Raw genomic sequence first — 18660 nt, forward strand, 5'->3', positions numbered from 1 at the left:
TTTGCGCTTAAATTCTGTGTGTGTATATATATATATATATATATATATATATACATACATAATCTATATTATATAAATATTTTATATATGAATAACACATTTTATTAAATATATACATGCATGTGTGTGTATTTATATATACAAAATAATTATATACAGCACATACAAATATATTATGTAAACAAACACAGACTTTTATTTTGGATGCGATTAATTGCAATTCATTTTTGCACATGCAGCCCTAATTTTTATACATAAATGAAATTTTAATATATATTTTATGTATAAAAAAATATACGTTTGGTTATAAATGAAAAAAGATAGTCACCTTTATTTATATAGTGCTTTTTACAATACAGATTGTATCAAAGCAGCTTCACAGTGATAACATGAAAATAGATAGATATAGAAATAGATATACATACTACTGCTCAAAACTTTGGAGTCATTAAGTCTCTTTTTTTAATTAATAGTTTAAATAGTATAGTAATAGTAATTAACAGAAAGCCTTACAATGATTAGATAAAATATTTATAATGTTACAAAAGATTTCTCTCACAAATAAATGCTGTTCTTTTTAACTTTCTATTAATCAAAGAAAAAAAATGTAAAAGGGATATATTAAAGCATCTTTGGTGTTTCCATGAAAATCGAGACTAACGTGGAAATGACGTCATTGACAGGCCATGCAATGACAGTAACGCATAGTAACGGCCAGCGTCATTGCATGGCCTGTCAATGACGTCATTGACAGGCCGGGCCTACGTTATATCTACGTTATATCCCCCCCTGCCAACGGCGCGTTAGAAAGATTCATGGACGCTCTGATGTAGAACGAATGCTTGGTCTTTTATTTAAAGCTGTAGTATAGACGAATCCGGCGAAACTACCGGAAGTAAGCGGGCGCCATTACTGAGCTGTTGCTGGGTAGCGTTGCGCCATTGCATCCTATTGTTTTAGTTGCAACTTGCGTCCACTGGAATAAACAGCCCGCGATTTACGACTGTCACTAACGTTACAACGTTAGCCCTTGTATAATGTCGAGTGGGTAAACAGTTTCCGTTATAAATTGCTTCAATGGTGGCAGTAAAATTTCAATTTTGAAGAGAAAACATTGTGAATACCCCGGGTCGACAGCCCCTGTCTGGAGCCGTACGGTTTACACAGATTTCCTGGGCGAGTACAAGACGCGTGATCATCATACTTTCACAACATTGCTTAGTCGCTTCAATCTAATGACATTGCTAATGACACATCATATGTAAAATTGCCTTTAGACACTTGAACATAGTTGCTTCATCAACAATTCAATGACATGTTTGAGATCACGCCAACGCAAGATTAGCAACACATGAAATGTTCTACACTACCCACCACCATAAAGGCCCGTACACACCGGGACAAATATCAGCGCGCGTTATTCGTCAGCGTTTTTCAACGCGTTTTTTGTGTTCACACCCAAGCGTTTTTCGCTGACGATGAGCCGAGTGAACATGCAAATTCATTCCCTGACATTAGATGGCGCTGAATGTAAAACAGAAATAATAATAGAATACTATACTAGGGTGATCATATTCATGCCTCAATGTTTTATTATGACAGATAGAAAAAAAACGAATGAAATAATGATAGAAATAATGTCTTCTGTATTAGAAATATATATAAATAATAAATAATTAAAAGAAATGCCTCCAAATGTAACAAAAAATAGCTCTCAGAAACTTACAAAAACGAACTAACAAAATCTATTTATATCTTTAGTTTTCATTCTCTTTATCTTGTTTTTCTTCCTCGTCCACCTTGTTTGCCCATCTATATTTTGCTGTAGAACTGATCTTTCCCAGCAGTTTTTTTGAGAACCAGGACATTTTCATCACTTAAAAACAGTCAGGACGGGACGTGGAAACAGGACATGTGTAACGCAAAGTTGAGATGTTGCCCAGAGATAAAAACATAGCCGTTGTCGGATGAACAGATGCACGAGAGACGAGAGTTGTCGTATTTCCCCGCGTTTAATAAAACCACTCAAACGTCACACTCGTCCTCCTCATACATCGGGATCGAGCGAGAAAAAAAAAACACAAACAAACATCTGGTCACAATAGAAAAATAAAATAAAAGAAAGAATACAAAGAGTCGGCAGAGCGGTTATCTCCTCTCCTCACTTGTCAAAATCTAACTGACACTACGCACACTATGCGCAGTTCTCATCTCAACTCAGATTTCTATAAAGCACAAAGTGACCGTTTTACACATGTCCCGGGAAAACAGGACTGTTGGTCACCCTATACTATACTATTATTACAGAAATACTAATATAAATATTATCTTATAGCTCTTAATGCTCCGAGACCAGCAGCTCAACATTCATCTTGCCCATAGGTATCTTGTCTCTTCTTCGCTATATGTGTTTGGCAAGACCGTTTTGTGTTTGAGCGCCCTCAAGTTGTGTTTTACTGTAACTTCAGAAGCACCAGACACGTGAGCAAACCCGCCAGTCTCGTTGGTCGGATAGGTTTTGACGCGGCGCGTCAAACCAAAAAAACGAACCCGAGGCGTTTTTTAAAAAATGACGCTTTTACGCGTGGCGTTTTTCGCGTCGGTATGAACACTCACATTGGCGCCCATTGTTTAGTCACGAGGCGTTAAACGTCGACGAATAACGCGCGCGAAATTCGTCCCGGTGTGAACAGGCCTTAAGTATGATATTAGTAGTATTGTGAAGGTTTTGAGTAATTGTTATAGCAGCATACAGCGCATCTTGTTTAAATTCCGATCGGCTCGAACAGAAACCCGCAAGGCATACTGAAATATAATCAAGCACTTCAAGAAATATTTACTTTGACCCGTGATAGGTGATGCTAAACAGCTAACATTCCAATGCCGACCGGCAGAATTAGCAAGTTGTCAGACTGATAAAAAGCTATTTATGTAACACGTCACGCGACTCACGCCATATATGAGTATAAATAAATGTTTAACGTTACCTGCTCAACAAAAAGTCAGCAGTGTCAGCATCGGTATTCAGTCCCAGATCTCGCTGAAGCTTCCTCCATCGGTCAATGGTGGACCCTATATTTATTCTCCTCAAATTTTGCCATTGTTCACATTTTCTTGTAGGGGCAAGCAGGGGACGCTTGCTGTTGTCTTTTTCGTTTTTATCCATTGCTGATATGCTACTTAGCTAGCTACCATATGCGGTCAGCTGCTAACGCGCGTGATTCTCATGACGCAGAAGGGGGGCGCGGTCGGGTGTGGTCGGGTGCGGTGGGGTGGAGACGCGAGAGCCAGGCGGAGTTTCAAGGGTAGCTGGTGATTGGATGAGACCAGTTGACCAATGTAGCTTTGCGGCCGCAAAAGGATATTAATAATGAACAATCTTTGAAATCGTATACCCTAGCTTTAAAGGGGCCACAAAGCAAACAAGCATGTTGATTATTATTTTTGCATGTAGACTGACCAAGTAGGGTATAAGTTAAACTCATGCAATCTTTTAATGTGAAATGAAGAAATTGATCGATGGAAAGAACTTAAAAATTAGTGACATGTTTGCAGACTAAATAAACCAATTAAAGGGCATATTGCAGGTTACATGACCCAACGATTCAATGCATAGAACAATAATGTAGGAACTAGATTTTCTTTAAAACTTTTACTTATAAGATTTTACTTATAAACACACTACAGAAGCTTCTGGAGTCGTTTTTGAGAGAAAATTTTACTTCCGTGTCTGAAAATGGTCGTGGCGGGCATGACGCAACGAGCGGGAGAGCGGTCGATTCAAACAACAGGAAAACAGTGGATCGATCGCAATGACATTTCGGATGCTGCGAAAATACTCGTACGACAGACCAAGCCATAAAGTTATGAGCCTGCTATGCTAAAGAGAGCAGGGACAGGCCAGGATAATGTTAGACAGAACGGTCAGAGACAAATTGAGTTGTGGTGTGAGGAGAACCAGTGGAGAAACACTGTGCTCCCAATATTGTACAGATTATTATGATTCTACACTCTTAAAAGAGATTGAACCTTTGGGGTTCAAAAAAGAACTTTAAAGTGCAAAAATGAACTAAATGTAAAAAAGGTTCAAAGTTGAACCTATAGGTTCTTTAATGATCCACTGATTATTTGGCACATGTTGTCAGTTCATTTAGAACCTTTGTTGTGGCAGAAGGGTTCATATAAGAACCTGGCCTGTTGTTAAGGTTCCTTTTTGAACCTTATAAGATGGACTGTAAAAGAATGATTGTTTTGTTTTTAGGCCCTTGCTTTAATAGCTCCTGAACATACAAGAATGGAACTTCTACATTTTTTCACATTAAAAGTCCATCAGACATTAGTACGTTTAGGGTCGATTTATTCTATTAAATGTATAAAAACTATACTTGAGTATATTTCTATTGTACTAAAAGCATACAGGTACATTTTTAATACATATTTTCCACCTGGGATATAACATAAAAAGAAAATTAAAGATATGAGTATTTAAACAACCAATTTTGTTTTTCAATTACAAGTTGCTTCTATTTAGGGCATGACTACGACAATCAATATTCTTGCTTCGGTATCCCATGTTGAACTCCATCATATCGCCGGGATGATAACCATTTGATCTGAAGTGAACGCTACACACGACAAAGCTTTTGTTTCCAAAGCTGATGCGGAAGAAAAATCCCATCTCTTCACCTGCACAAAACTGTGGACTCGATCTTGTCCTGACAGGCCGGAGTTTTTGCAACCTCCACAAACACAATAATTTACCATGACGATAATAAATTAAAATACAAAAACTACTGAAAGCACACTGACTGACGACCGCTCTCACTGAACACCAGCCTACTCTGCACTGAGCCGAAGCTGAGGCTCCCCTACATGACGTAAATTGACGTGATGTTGAAAAAAAAGCCGTTTTTACTTATACAATCTTATTGGTTGCCGCTGAATTACGTCATAGTTCATTACCATAAAGTTGACCTGACTTCAACTCTTCTTGGCGCTCTCACCGTCCAAGACAGAGCTCGCCGCCGGCTCACATTAAAAATAAATGATTTCCAGCCACTTTGATGCTCTCGCTGGCGGCGGACGGCGGTGTGAATGCACAGTTACATTGGTTAAAACTGCTGATTTCACTGCATTTAAACATTGTTGGAAATATTTGTGATGTAATGTAAATACACAAGTTTACAAAATATATAACATTGCTCTAGGGTTTTTTGAATACCGGTATTTTAATTGTGCCTTTAAAATAAATAAATAATAATTGTAATAATATCTCACAATGTTTTACCATATTTTAGATTAAATAAATGCAACCTTGTTGAGATAATTCTTTCAAAAAGATTATTTACTGACCACAAACCGTTGGAAATATTTCTTAGTATAGTATAGATAAAAGTATAGATTACCAAAACAGCCACATTCATCTACAATAAATTTTAAGAAAAAAATATTTAGTGGAAAAAGAGGTTCATAACACATACCTTGACATTGTATGCTATAAAATGCTTGGCCAGAGCTTCTGGAGTGTGCATCCATGATTTATCTAGAAAGAGACAGAACACTATTAACGTAATAAAGCACTTCATGAAGTATGCAATATCTTAATGATATTCTCAATTTTTCAGACAAACAGTCAATAAAAAGGAGTCAGCTGCTGTTCCTCTTAGCAGTGAAAATTCTAGTGCAAATGTGTATAAACAATAAACCAGTTATTATATACAGTATGATTATTTATTGATCAACTGCTGTTCAGAACTCTTAGCGGTGAAATCTGTGTAAATATCTTTAAACAACAGAATGAATAATTTTTAATTAGTAATATTAAGAAGAGGGAACAATAACTTTTTCTCATTGAGTCCTTACATAGCCTAACTGTTAAGTAAAGCAATTTCAAAGATTGTCAAAGAAGAACAGCCAAAAGCCTATGCACAAGAAGGATTTCAGCTAATGCAGCAGTGTACTGTACTGTAGCTCAACCTGGCTTGTCAGAAGGGGAATTACTGAAATTGTCCATAAAGGGATACTTCAGGATTTAGCATTAAGCTTTGTAACCTGTAGTATTTTCAAATTACCATGCTTTCCAACCTCATATCCCGCTGAGACGAGAGATTTACGTATTTTTTGTATGGAAAAAATCCTCTGATGATGCAAAAATCGTCATTTTGCGTCATCAGAGAATTTTTTGGCCAGAGGCTTAAAGACTAAATCGTCATTTTGCGTCATCTGAGAATTTTTTGGCCAGAGGCTTTCAGCCATCTTTTTTTTTTTTGGAAGCTAAGCTAGCAGGCTCTTGTTGTGTGGAGAAAGCTGAGTAGTAGGGGTTACCATCCTCTTTTTCCCGGACATGTCCGGCCGCCGATGTCCGGGATTCAGCTTTTGCTTTCTGCTGTAGACATTCATTGTTTACATGCACACCTTTTGTTTCAGTCTAACTGAATTCATTCCGATTGGTGAATCTGAATGTAGTGTTTACATAAACGCTAAACAAGTGATCGGTTGATGTGCATTTTAAATTGCTAAAAAAAAAAAAAATTCCAGTTCCTCCGTGAGAGATGAGACTGGTGCATCTCACAGGTGTCGCTCATCGGTAATCACGCCACCGGCCTCGCGTGTTATCCCGCGGCCCTCACTCGTCCTGCTCGCCATAGTAAATATAATGAATGGCGACTGCAGAGCGCAAAAGCCGAATCCCGGACATTTGGTCGATCTCAACACATTTTTGGGCAGACTTATCACAGAGACTCACTAGTAGCCTAGATTTGTTGATCAAATACTACGCTCTGTTACCGGTAGGCGTGGCCTCCTAGGGCAGCGAAGCAAGTGCATTCTGGGAGTTGTTGTCTTTCATCCACATACAGTAAGCCAAAAATACATTTTCTGTTTTTTCTCAGTCTAGAAAGCTCTAAATTCAAAAATGATTTCACATTTCTTCTACATAAATGACATTTTAAATACACATTCATCTTTCCAGAGGTGAAGTATCCCTTTAAAGGAGTGCAGACAGGGGGTCAGACGTGATGGACAGGAGACACTGCCGTGCCTGTGCCTGTGTGACGGCTTAGAGGAAACTGCAGGGCCTAATGTGACAAACAAGCCGCAGGAGTCACAACATTCAGATCGCCTGCCGGTTTACTCGACATCAACACCAGGAGCTCAAGAACAGAGTTAGCCACACCATTGTGTGTACAAAATCACTCCCTATTCCCTATATATAGCCCATATGGGGTCTCAGCCGTTTGGCCAACATTTGTAACTCACCGCACTCAATACTTTCTTTAAACTTTGCTTTAATTGATTCTGAGAGAGTGTTATACAACGGTATTCATCGGCTTTACGGCAATTTAGAGGGAAACAACAACGACCAATTAATCTCTCATTTAGCCAAGTATAACTCAGGCAGATCGAAACAAAAGACCCCTGATGACTCAAAACCTCTTCTGGTATTTCAAGAAAGCAGTGATCGATCAGCAGTCAATTGTAAATATACAAAAAAGAAATGACCTACGGACTGAAAAATGAGTAACTCCAAGATAAGCTTATAGCCACACTATTTTCATTCAGAGCAAGGCATTCAGAGCAGTAAGGGGTTGTAGTAAGGTAGATTGGTGATTTATAGATATAACGTGTAATATAGTACATTCACTTCAAATTTAATAATCAAGGTTCAAATGCTGTGCATTTTTTTTTTATCTCATTCTTATCCTCATCAATCCATTTCTCATAGAAAATCTGGCAGTTTTTCCTTCTTCCATGGATTGTGAGGGTATAGTTTGCCCGCTGAGATTCCTCATAGAGTGTGATTCATAGGTCAAATGAAGAAAGCACACCTAAAAATGTCAGTGTTCTTCTTGTGTACATCCATGTGAATGGTAGGTGAACACAGTGGTGCAGAAACTGATGGCAAAGCGTCTAAAGAAATGCATTACTTTTTCTTATTCGAAGGGAAACCAATATGAATGGAGAATGCGTAACAAAGAGAAAAATCTGCCAAAAGGTCATTAGAGAAAGCATTGAAATATGTCAAAAGTGATTGTGTCTGTGGTGCCATCACAACATCTTTTTGCATTTCTGAGCATCTCGACTCTCTCTTTGCCCTACTAATAGCAGGCTGAGCGTGTGTTGCGCATTTAATGAATTGTATTGAATTGGAAGCGCAGCCAACTATTGATAATTTTCCCACACTATAATATCCAATGATCAATGAGTGAACATCAAGTCTGCCAAATCAGAACATCTTGGCATATTCAGGATTCCTCTGCAAGGGCTTCTGAGGAGTGTAAGAGCATTGGTAGTCTCCGCATCTAATTTTACAGCTCACTGCTTTGATTCATGGAGCTCTGAATGGCAATAAGGCAACGTTATAACAAAAATAAGAGAAGAATAATCTATTACAATAGTAATGCTACTGTAAACCACTTTAACAACCAGTAAAGAAACGCACTGGGAAGTGGGCACTAAGCCCTGGTTGTGTTTCAATTGAAATAGATTTGTGTTGAAAACGCATTTTAATACATGTTCTGGACAAAAGCACCACAGCGATTTTTCATAAAAAAAAATAAATAAATAAATAAATATATATATATATATATATATATAAAAAAATCAAATAATAATAAAAAAAGATTATGTTTTATCCATATTCGCAGGGTATTTCGGTCTTCTCCAGCTACATGGTATGAAAGCCTGTCGGTATTATCAATGCTATGATGACATGTTCAGAAATTTTTGTCTGCAAGGGTTTTTCAGGGAAATAAATAAAATGAAAGAAGATACAGAGACCGAAAAAGATGGCACATCTGTTACTTGTAATATAAGTAATTAGGTAGTATTGAGTAGTTTAGCTAAGGTTTTTTTACAGGATACTGTCAAGTAATTTGGGAATACTGGATTGTCACAAATTAACCAGCCTCACTCCCCAAACAATGATTTCTGAGCTTAAAAGCAAGAAAAAAAGAGAAACAAATCACATCAGAGATTATGCTAAATCTGTTGTGCTGTTTAGGCTATTGAAACTGATCATGTATGGGTTCAAACTTGATTTTATTATGCTCTAAATAACAGACACTGTAGCCATTTATTGTTCTGTGTCTAGTAATTGGATGCATTAGTCTGGAAAGAATCTGGGTCCAATTATTCCTTTGTCATCACAAAAACAGGCGTTGTGTATTACCAACCATCTAATTCAGAAACTAACAGTACCTGTTGAGTATGCAAACAGTAATTGAACCTGTAACTTTATATTTCATTATTCTATATTTTTTTTCAGCAGATAACCCTCAAAGATCAAAATATTATTTGGTAACATGATTATTAGTCTATTAGTCAATGGTTAATTCATAGTTTATATAGCACAGACTCTACATTGTTAAATATTAATAGACTATATACAAATAGTGAGGTTTTCATTCATTGTCTGTAATTTTATTATTGTTTAATAAAAATAGTATTAGTAACGTATGTAATAGGTTGATAACAAAGCATAAAATACATTACTATCATACTGGGTTAAATAACCAACCTAATTTGTGAAGTACAATTAACTCAATATGTGTTCTGTCCTATACCCAGCCCTTGTGTAACTTGATATCCATCCATCCGGCATAAACATCATCATCAACTTTTACCAAGAATATTTTATTAGGCTGAGTTTTGAGACAAATGATCATACATTAACTCCATATGACCAAAAAGAAACAATAAAGAAAGACATATTTACATTACCTAACAGACCAATGACGAATCACCCACCTCATTTTAAAGCAGGGTGGCATTAGTCAGACTCCATTAGACAGAAACCTCTTCTGTATCATCACATCAGAACTCACACTAGACACTGCGGGTAATGAATGCATGGTCATAAAATGATTACTGTCTCTCTCTGGTAAATGCCGCTATTGTTCATAAGCGGGCTGGATAGACCTTTTTGTGTTAGTTGGAGAATGTAATGCTGTCTTTCAGACAGATGGGCAATTGGTGCTCTCCACGGTCCAACAGCACTGTCTTGTGCACCAGAAAGAAGGTGATTGTGACAGCAGGAACATCCGTGCAATGCAATGGAGGGAAATGTGTTGAGGCCGCAAGAGCTTTTTCCAGTGCCAAAATAATTACTTTGTTATGCCTAACCTCTTTATGAAATCAGATAACTTTTTCTGGATAAATGACCAAATTAACTGAATGTAGTACACTAGAGATGCACCAATACACATGATGCAATACAAAAATGAACAGTAGCTTGATTCATAATGATTTCATTCACAATTCAATGACATGGTGATCAGCTATAGTGGCCTACTTAATATAATTAACAGTTTGTGAAAATCCTCAAATAATTAATCTCTATGTAATATACTTGCAAATTAATAAAATAAAAACCAAATGTGTTACAGTCATCTGAAAACATCATCATATCTTCCATCATCCCAAGGGATTTAGCATGGGACAGCGCTTGCGATTATAGCCCATATCTTCAAAGCGAGCCAGACAGAGCAACAGGAGCTCCAAACACAGAAATATTACCAGTGCAATCCCTGCCATCTGGGATCGAAGATTGGCCAGTTGGGTTTATCACATCAAAGATCCATTAATTCTTTTTGGAAAAAAGGGTGGGACAGGTGGTTGTAAATACATAGAGAGAGAGAGAGAGAGAAAAAACAGGCGTCTGGAGCCAGACAGGTTGTCTGATCCAAGCCACTGAGAAATGACAGAAAGGCAGAAGAGACTAGGGTAGGAACAAACAGAGGTTGAGAAAGAAAGAATAAGAGAGAGGTACAGGTACCGGAGTCTGAATAGTAGATATTTTTATAAGGTTTTCTATTAGGACTGTCATTTTTTTTAAAACATTATTATATTGTGAATCATTATTATTATTATTTAAAAAAAAAAAAAAAAGCCAAAGTAATCGGTTTCCCTAGCCTGGGAAATTTAGATTTGCTCTGTAAGTTAGTCTGGCAAAGAGCTCATTCAAACCCATTTCCAGTCCGCAGAAAACGCGGCACCAATCAGAAACGTTGGGGCGGGCTTTACACGATGACGACAGCGCTGGGATTTTGAAGCAGATTTTGTAGCCTACATTACAAAGATGGACGCCGCGTCGAACATCACTTGCTCGAATCAGCTATTGCGTCTGTTTTTAAGTGATTTGAACGTTTTCCTTTTGTTAAAAAACGAGCAAAGAACAACATTCGGAGATGTTTCTGGTGATTGGATTTAGGTCTACCCGCGACGTCCGCTGGTGACGCCCCTCTGGAAATGATTTGTCTATGACGCTTTGCCAGACCATATCTCAGTTACAACTGAGAATGGTCTGGTTTTAACCAGGCTACAGTTTCCCTGGTCTGTAGTCAAATCTGTACTTTCTGCTACTTCCAACCATCAGAGCAATTCAAGTACATTCACATGTTCAATGACTTCAAAATACACACAAATATCAATTTAATATTGATATATGTAAATAATACTGTGATTAATTAAATGTAATTAATTTGGTTACATTTTTTTATCATCATTCTTTAGTCATTATAATTTTTGTATCGTTTGACAGCCATAAAGATTTTGTTCCATTGACGGACAGAAAAAGGAGAGGAAAGCAAGACAAAAAACAAGCACAACACATACCTTTTTTTCTGTTAAATGCCCGGTTCATGCTTGAAAACACACTGTCTTGGCTGCAATTTCCTGGAATATGCCACTTCTACCTGCCGGGATGAGAGCATATATGGAAATTTACTCCATGGAGTCTGAGAAGTAGGAATACATGCTTCAAAAAAAAAAAAAAAAAAAATCTTTGAATTTGCCTTAAGGTTAAATCTACTAGGGTGTGTTATTGCTGAAAATGTTACTGGGTTAAAAGCTATTGGGTTCACAGGAAATAACTTAAAAACAAAAAACAAAAAAAAATAAAACAAATATCTCTACTATGAAGAAGTATTACAGCAGGTAGGGGGAATAAGTCAAAACTATAAATATTATGGGTAACTATGCTCTTCATGGCTCAAATATTTGAACTTGTATTTGTGGAGGATGGTAGATGCAGAGTGTTTTCAAAAGTCAGACAAAAGTTCAAAAGTGAAATCAAATGTGCAGAAAAAAAACAAGCTGAAAACACTTTAAATTGCTTAAGATCCCAATGAATATAAAATTGGATTCTTGTGTATGAAGAACCTGAAGCTAAAGGTGTTTTTAACATAGTTTGATATTTTTGACTGTAAAAAGGTGTCATCTTTTTCAAAAAAATATTAGCTGTCAACAAATTACAGTTATTGAGCATTATTGTGTGTGGCGAGTTTGTAAATAGAATTTAAATAGACAAAAAAAAAAAACCAAGAATACATTTTCTGATTTTTATTTAGAAAAAAACCCTGAAAAATCACGAATGAAAGAAACTAAAACTTTAAAGTTGAAAAGGAAGTATAATACATCTATACAAGTGTTTTTGTGACATTGGGTTGCAGAGTTTTCATTTAGGACACTTTATCATACACACACACATACAAATGCGTCCATTCATAGGCACACACACACACGCATGCATACACCACATGCTAAGATATGTGAAAAAGTAACAGCCACCCGCCTCCCAAGTTTCATTAAAAATCATCCCAATCTCCTCTTCTGCGGTCTACCACTTCTTTCGCCATGTATTTGCTAGTTTATTTTATTATTTTATGCAATACAAAACAATATAGCCTGCCACGCTTCATATCTCTCTGTTCAGATCTTTCCTTCCCGCTCTGTCAGAAAACTGCTGTCAAAAAGCTGACGCTGAAATAACCGTAATAAGCCATATATTGCCGAAAGAAAGTGCATGTTGTCGACTGTCAGGGGCAATTTAAATGTTTTTGATAGGGCAAATGGTTGAAGAGTTACGGTACAATGAATACAACTTGCTGATCTGTGTCGGCGACGACACAGCCAGTTCTAAAAGAGTATATCAGACACATCACCAAAACACACTTGTAGCCAATTAGCAGTAAGGGGGTTATACACTCAATGGGGGGAGGTGCCTGTGTTGTAAAATGTGTTAATGAAATTGATGGCAGAGCTATCAAGATAGGGATGTGATCCTTTTGTTTTGGCGAATTCAAATATGAACAGAGGTTTTTTTTAGAAATCGCTTACTGCACCTTTAAACGTTAACAAACTACACTTTAGCGCCTAACACATATGGAGATGAAAATATTGGAATTGCAATTTTTCAGTAGAATAAAGTTGTATTACTCCCCTTATTGTTTTTAGAGTTATTTGAATATAATTATTGTTTACTTTTATTTTTAATAATAATCACAGAATCATGCTGATTACTTTTATTTTATAATCATAAGTCAAAATCAGGGGGAATGAAAACTCAAGTGGAATGAAAGGTAAAAAGAAAACTATCAACAGCCCGGTGTCATCCCAAGCCGTCATCTAACTGACGCTTTTAACCATGCGTCAACATTTAACGCACATGGCACCCTTTAGCGTCAATATGAGACGCAGATATATGGGCTAGAAGGCGCCTCCTAGTGGTCTAACCCTAACCCTACCCCAGACCTAAACCTACCCATAACGGAAGAGTCTCATATTGCCGCTAAAGGGTGCCACGTGCGTCTGATGTTGACGCATGGTCAAAAGCGTCAGATAGTCAGTGGTTCCCAAACCTTTCCTGGAGGACCACCACCACTGCACGTTTTCCATGTCTCCCTAATCAAACACACCTAATTCGACTCATCCGCTCATTAACCCATGTGATAATGAACTGATGAGTTGAATCAGGTGTGTTTGATTAGGGAGACAACGAAAACGTGCAGTGGTGGTGGTCCTCCAGGACAGGTTTAGGAACCACTGCGTTAGATGATGCCCTAGGATGAGAATGCATTGCAACACTGCAGAAGATTTACTTAAAAACAATTTTCACTTAATTTGTTGGGGAGGTTAGAAATGTTTTACAGTGAATATATCAGCACAGAAAAACTAAATATCGCAATGTAACTTTTTTTTCCAATATAGTGCAAGCCCTACACTAAGTACCACTCAAAACGTTCTGCTTCAATAGGAAAAACAATGTGACAAGACAGAAAAAGGTGCTCATTTCATTGAGTCTTTAAGCTTTTCACTGCATGCTTGTTCCTGAGCCTCTCCCTCTCAGGCATTGTCAAACACCAGGAGATAAGCTAAGCCAATGACTTATATAGGCTATGAGACAAACTATTCAAATATTAAGCCCAATGGGCAGACATATTACAATAGCACTGACGGATGAATTAATGGTGAAAGAAGAGAACGTAAGACATCCCCAGGATGTGAGCATTACAGATTTCCCCGATGCAGTGAAGACAAACTTTTTTCATAGAGACTTCAGAGAAATGCATCTTTAACTTCATAATGACTTCAGTGGAAGCTCATCATTCCCACTGCCTGTCTACCAGTCATGTTAACTTAAGGCCATATTTTTTCCTGGTTATGTTTATCATTGCATGACTGAATTTATTGTGTGCCGCCTATCATGTTCATATCAAAATGCAGTAAGACAATAAAATAAAACTGCAAAGTTTTAAAGTTTTAATACTGTACACAACAGAAGATGAGCACAAAAATAACATTCTTTTAATGAATAACTGAACAACCTTAAAGCTGGGGTAGACATTTTCTAAAAAAAAAAAAAAAAACTTTTCCTCAAATTTGTTTAAACTGTCCATATATACCAATACATAATTAAAATGCAAGTACTCTGAAAAAGAAATTATACAAATCGACTGTCTGTAGTCCTCTCAGTGCTGCAACAAACACCCCCCACCCCCTCCCATCTGGGATCCTTACAAAGCCACGCCCCCCAAAACATATGAACGCGCGCTTCCGACTGCACTCAGCTGGAGGACGCGTTTACCAGTGCCGCAGAGAGGAGCAGTGCATGTAGTGACATAATTTCAGAATCATATGTAATAAAATGCCTAACTTCATCATTATTAATATAAACAACTAACATGGCTGGTAGTAGTCACTATCAAGCTAGCATATCGATAATGGTAATGGTAAAGTTTAAAATATATTGAGTTTGATTCGGTAACGAGCTAGTAAAAAAAACTAAAAACAGACAAACTAAAAACAGGTTGCATTGATACACGCTTTCCCGTTACCATAAGTTACACTGTTATAAGGTGAATTTCGTGTAAGATTCATAACATATATGGTGTTTTACATGTAAGAGCTTCCACGAAAGCACTGCTGGCGTCTCTTTTCAGGCCCTGGTTGTCAGTTGTCGCCACGGCTGGAAAGCCCCGCCGATATTGACTCTCGTCTGACTTCTTGCTTTATCCAAAGACTTTTTGGTCATAGCCTTTTCAATTACTGTCTTCCTCTTTTGTCTGGTTTTCCTTCGCTGACTGCATGTGCAGGTAACTGGGAATTTTGACTGTTCTTTCTCTGCCATAATTGTGATTCTTCCTAGCTTCCGTGCCTCTTCCAGTCCTCGAGCAAACGTGTGCGCGCATGTGGGCTGCTCTTACGCAGCAGTGCTGGTAGCAATGGTGAGTGACAGTCGCCCAGCCAATTATTTATTTCGTTCTGGTCGGAAATAATGAGCTGTGTTTATTGCAGCACTGAGAGGACTACAGACACTCGATTTGTATACTTTCTTTCTCAGAGTACTTAGATTTTAATTATGTATTGGTATACATAGACAGTTTAAACAAATTTGGAAAAAAAGTTTAGAAAATTTCTACCTACCCTGCCTTTAACATTAATTGTGAACTGTCCATGGGGAATCTGAAGTGCACTTTTTGTTCTAGTATTCTAGTCCTTTCACACAGCATCTTGCAAAATAAGCAGTGTAAGAAGTGGTTTTTATGGTGTTTTCATGCAAAGGGCGTGGAGCGTCATTGGAGGGAAGCAGTAAATTATAGTATTTTGGGATGACATCTTGGCACAGAAGAATGTGATTTAAGGTTTCATGACAGAACAATGCATGTTTATTTATTTATTTATTTTTTAAATCTAAAACATATTACATATCTATTACTATTACATATCTATTACAAACATATCTAAACACCCCACTTGGTACACCATGATGATGACAATATGTGAGCAGCTTAATGGTTTGAGCCAATGAGTCTATTTGTGACCAACTGTGCAAATACTGTAAATGTCTCTGTGTGTCTGTAAAGCCAGTTAGAAAATATGAAATTATGTACATGTATACAGGCACATTTAGGCTCCCAAGTGAACAGTGCAAACAGACAACAGCATTCCAGACTGCCAAGTTAAACACAAAGGGGCTGAACAGGAAGGCGGGCACTTGTATTTTTATTCACGGGTAATTGAGCTGTCATAAAGAGCCAAACCAACGTACAAGGACAGTGGTCATCACTGACTTAGCAGGTGAAATCACGAGTTTGTCACGTCACTGCCAGCGGTCTAAAGAGACCAAGAAGTGGAACAATTCATTCAAAAATAATTCATAAATCATTAGGAGTTCTGTCACAGTTCAGAAAACTTGTGAAAAAGGGCTGACATATCAGTATATATAAGTGTCAGTCATATGATCACCATTGCACAAATCTCCTCACTAACACATTTGCTCCACAACTACACAGGAAAAATGCTCATACCATTTCATAACAACATTCCACGGAGAGTGTACAATAACCCTGTGGCTATTATGCCCACTCTTTCCCAGTCATTCTGCTACACAATTTTATCTGTCGTCCTTTCACACCTGGGCAAAGACCCTGAGACCATTCTTTTATGCTGAGCTGCAAAGTTTGCTGATAATATTTAGTGTCTTCAAAGTGAACTCTAGCTTAGGCATGTCTGAGAGAACCCAAAGCCATTTATAACTGTTGAGTGGAGAAGCTACAGTCCCCCAGATGTGAGGTCTGACGTTGCCTTGGTCCTTTTTGCTGGATTAAAAATGAAAATAAAGTTGCAAACAGCAATTACTGGGAACCAAGTCCAAATTAATCTCAAATCTCACAAAATGATTTGTTGAAAACAGCTGTTCCCTTTCGTAGTCACTCCGAGTTACGTCGGATGACGGAGAATGGGGGGTTTCGCCTAGAAAGCCAATCCTCTTCGAGTATTAAAAAACAAGCCAATGGCAAAGAAATGCCATGGGTCTGCAGAATTTGCATAGCGTATCCTCACCTCACCTTGTGAGTATAAAAGGAGGAAGCGGACGCAACCGCAGTATGTTTTCGCTTCGGAGCCAAGAGAACCTCTTCACTCCACAAGCCACAAGATGTGAGTTTACAAGTGACTCACCTCTTCGAGACGAGCGACTCTCCAGTGTTGGTGTGACGGCGGTACCCAGCAAGTCATCACATTGCCTGCGATCTGTGAACTGTTTTGTGTGTCTGGGCTTTGAGCACACAAAAGCAGTGCTCGTGGATGACTCATGTTCTTTTTGTGGGAACATAAATTCCTTTCTTCCCGGAACTGCATGAGGAGTTGATGAAATCATGGAAGACTCCTTTGAACTCCCGTGAGCGTTCGTCAGCTTTCTCCGCCTTTCCCCCCTCGACGGCGAGCTGCCCATGGGTACACTGGGGTTCCCGCGGTGGAGCGTTCTGTTGTGATGCAATTGTGTCCTCAGAGCGCCTCCTCTCGTGGCAATCCAAAGCACCCATCCAAGGCCTGTAGGTTCTCGTCATCTATGGTAGCGAGGTCTTACAGAGCTGCAGGATAGGCGGCTGCTGCCATGCATGCTATGGTCTACCAGGCCCAGCTGCTCAGAGACATGCACGAGGGCGGGACTGATCCTGGGACGTTTGACGAACTGCATGCCGCCACCGACCTCGCTCTCCGGGCGACTTAAGTGGCCGCACGCTCCCTGGATCAGGTGATGGCCACTAACGTGGTCCAGGAACGTCACCTCTGGCTCAACCTGGCCGATATGCGGGACGCCGAGCGGACTCGTCTGCTCGACACCCCCATATCCCAGGCTGGCCTTTTCGGCGGTGTGGTTGAGGACTTTGCCCAGCAGTTCTCAACCGCCCAGAAGCAGTCTGAGGCCATCAAACATATTCTTCCCCGACGGCCAGCTGCTGCCTCCACCCAGCCGTCGGTACAGACGCCTCAGCCTGCTCGCCGCCGAGGGCGCACGGCCCCAGCAGCAGCCTTCACCCGGGCCGCGTCGTGGAGGAAGCCGCAGGAAGGCGCCACAGCCCCCGCGCCGCACTAAACGCCAGGCCAAGCGGCAGTCCTGAGACGGGCTGCTTAGTGAGGGCATCATTTCTTTCTCAGGAGGCGGTAGCAGGCCCCCCTTTCCCCTGGTGGAGGGCCGGGGGAGAATCTTTTGTTCCGCTGCTCACCCACGGGTGGGCAGTACCCTAATTTGGTTAAAGAAAGAATTGACACCATCACTGAGCACACAGAGCCGGATGGCAGTGTGCGACGCCCCCGTGCCTTGCCACTCTCATCCTCCTCTGTCTCTGAGGGTGCGGATGACAGACTCACACCACTCTCATCGCAGGGTCGCTATGCCACCCTCGCCTGTGCCGGTCTCTCCGCCCCGCTGCCCCTCTGGGGGGGGGGCTGTGGCCCGGATGATTCCACTAGATCAGTTTTTGGGGTCTTGGTTAGAGCTCCCCAATCTGTCCCGTTGGGTCGCCCGAACTATCAGGCTCGGATATGCGATTCAGTTCGCACGGTCTCCTCCCTGCTTCAGGGGAGTCCACTTTACGA

The 18660-nt window shown here is 39.3% G+C and overlaps 1 protein-coding gene across 6 annotated transcripts in view; it reads right to left on the bottom strand.

The window, feature by feature from the left end:
* The window catches only part of gulp1a (GULP PTB domain containing engulfment adaptor 1a), a 103658-nt gene that overhangs the window by 9901 nt on the left and 75097 nt on the right, over positions 1-18660 (bottom strand). For 4 of the 6 annotated variants that reach the window (XM_039647145.2, XM_039647146.2, XM_089133048.1 and 1 more), the window contains exons 2-3: positions 11614-11693; positions 5481-5542 (exon numbers count right to left, since the gene is read on the bottom strand). In XM_039647145.2, the coding sequence (XP_039503079.2) occupies positions 5481-5542; positions 11614-11641 (90 nt within the window). In that variant the 5' untranslated portion in view covers positions 11642-11693. Of the gene's footprint in view, positions 1-5480; positions 5543-9747; positions 9833-11613; positions 11694-17238; positions 17294-18660 lie in introns of those variants that run through there. The other 2 variants (XM_089133046.1, XM_039647151.2) reach the window with 2 other exon arrangements.

Source organism: Pimephales promelas, chromosome 7 (genome assembly GCF_988280905.1).
Source record: "Pimephales promelas chromosome 7, fPimPro1.hap1.1, whole genome shotgun sequence".
NCBI lineage: Eukaryota > Metazoa > Chordata > Actinopteri > Cypriniformes > Leuciscidae > Pimephales > Pimephales promelas.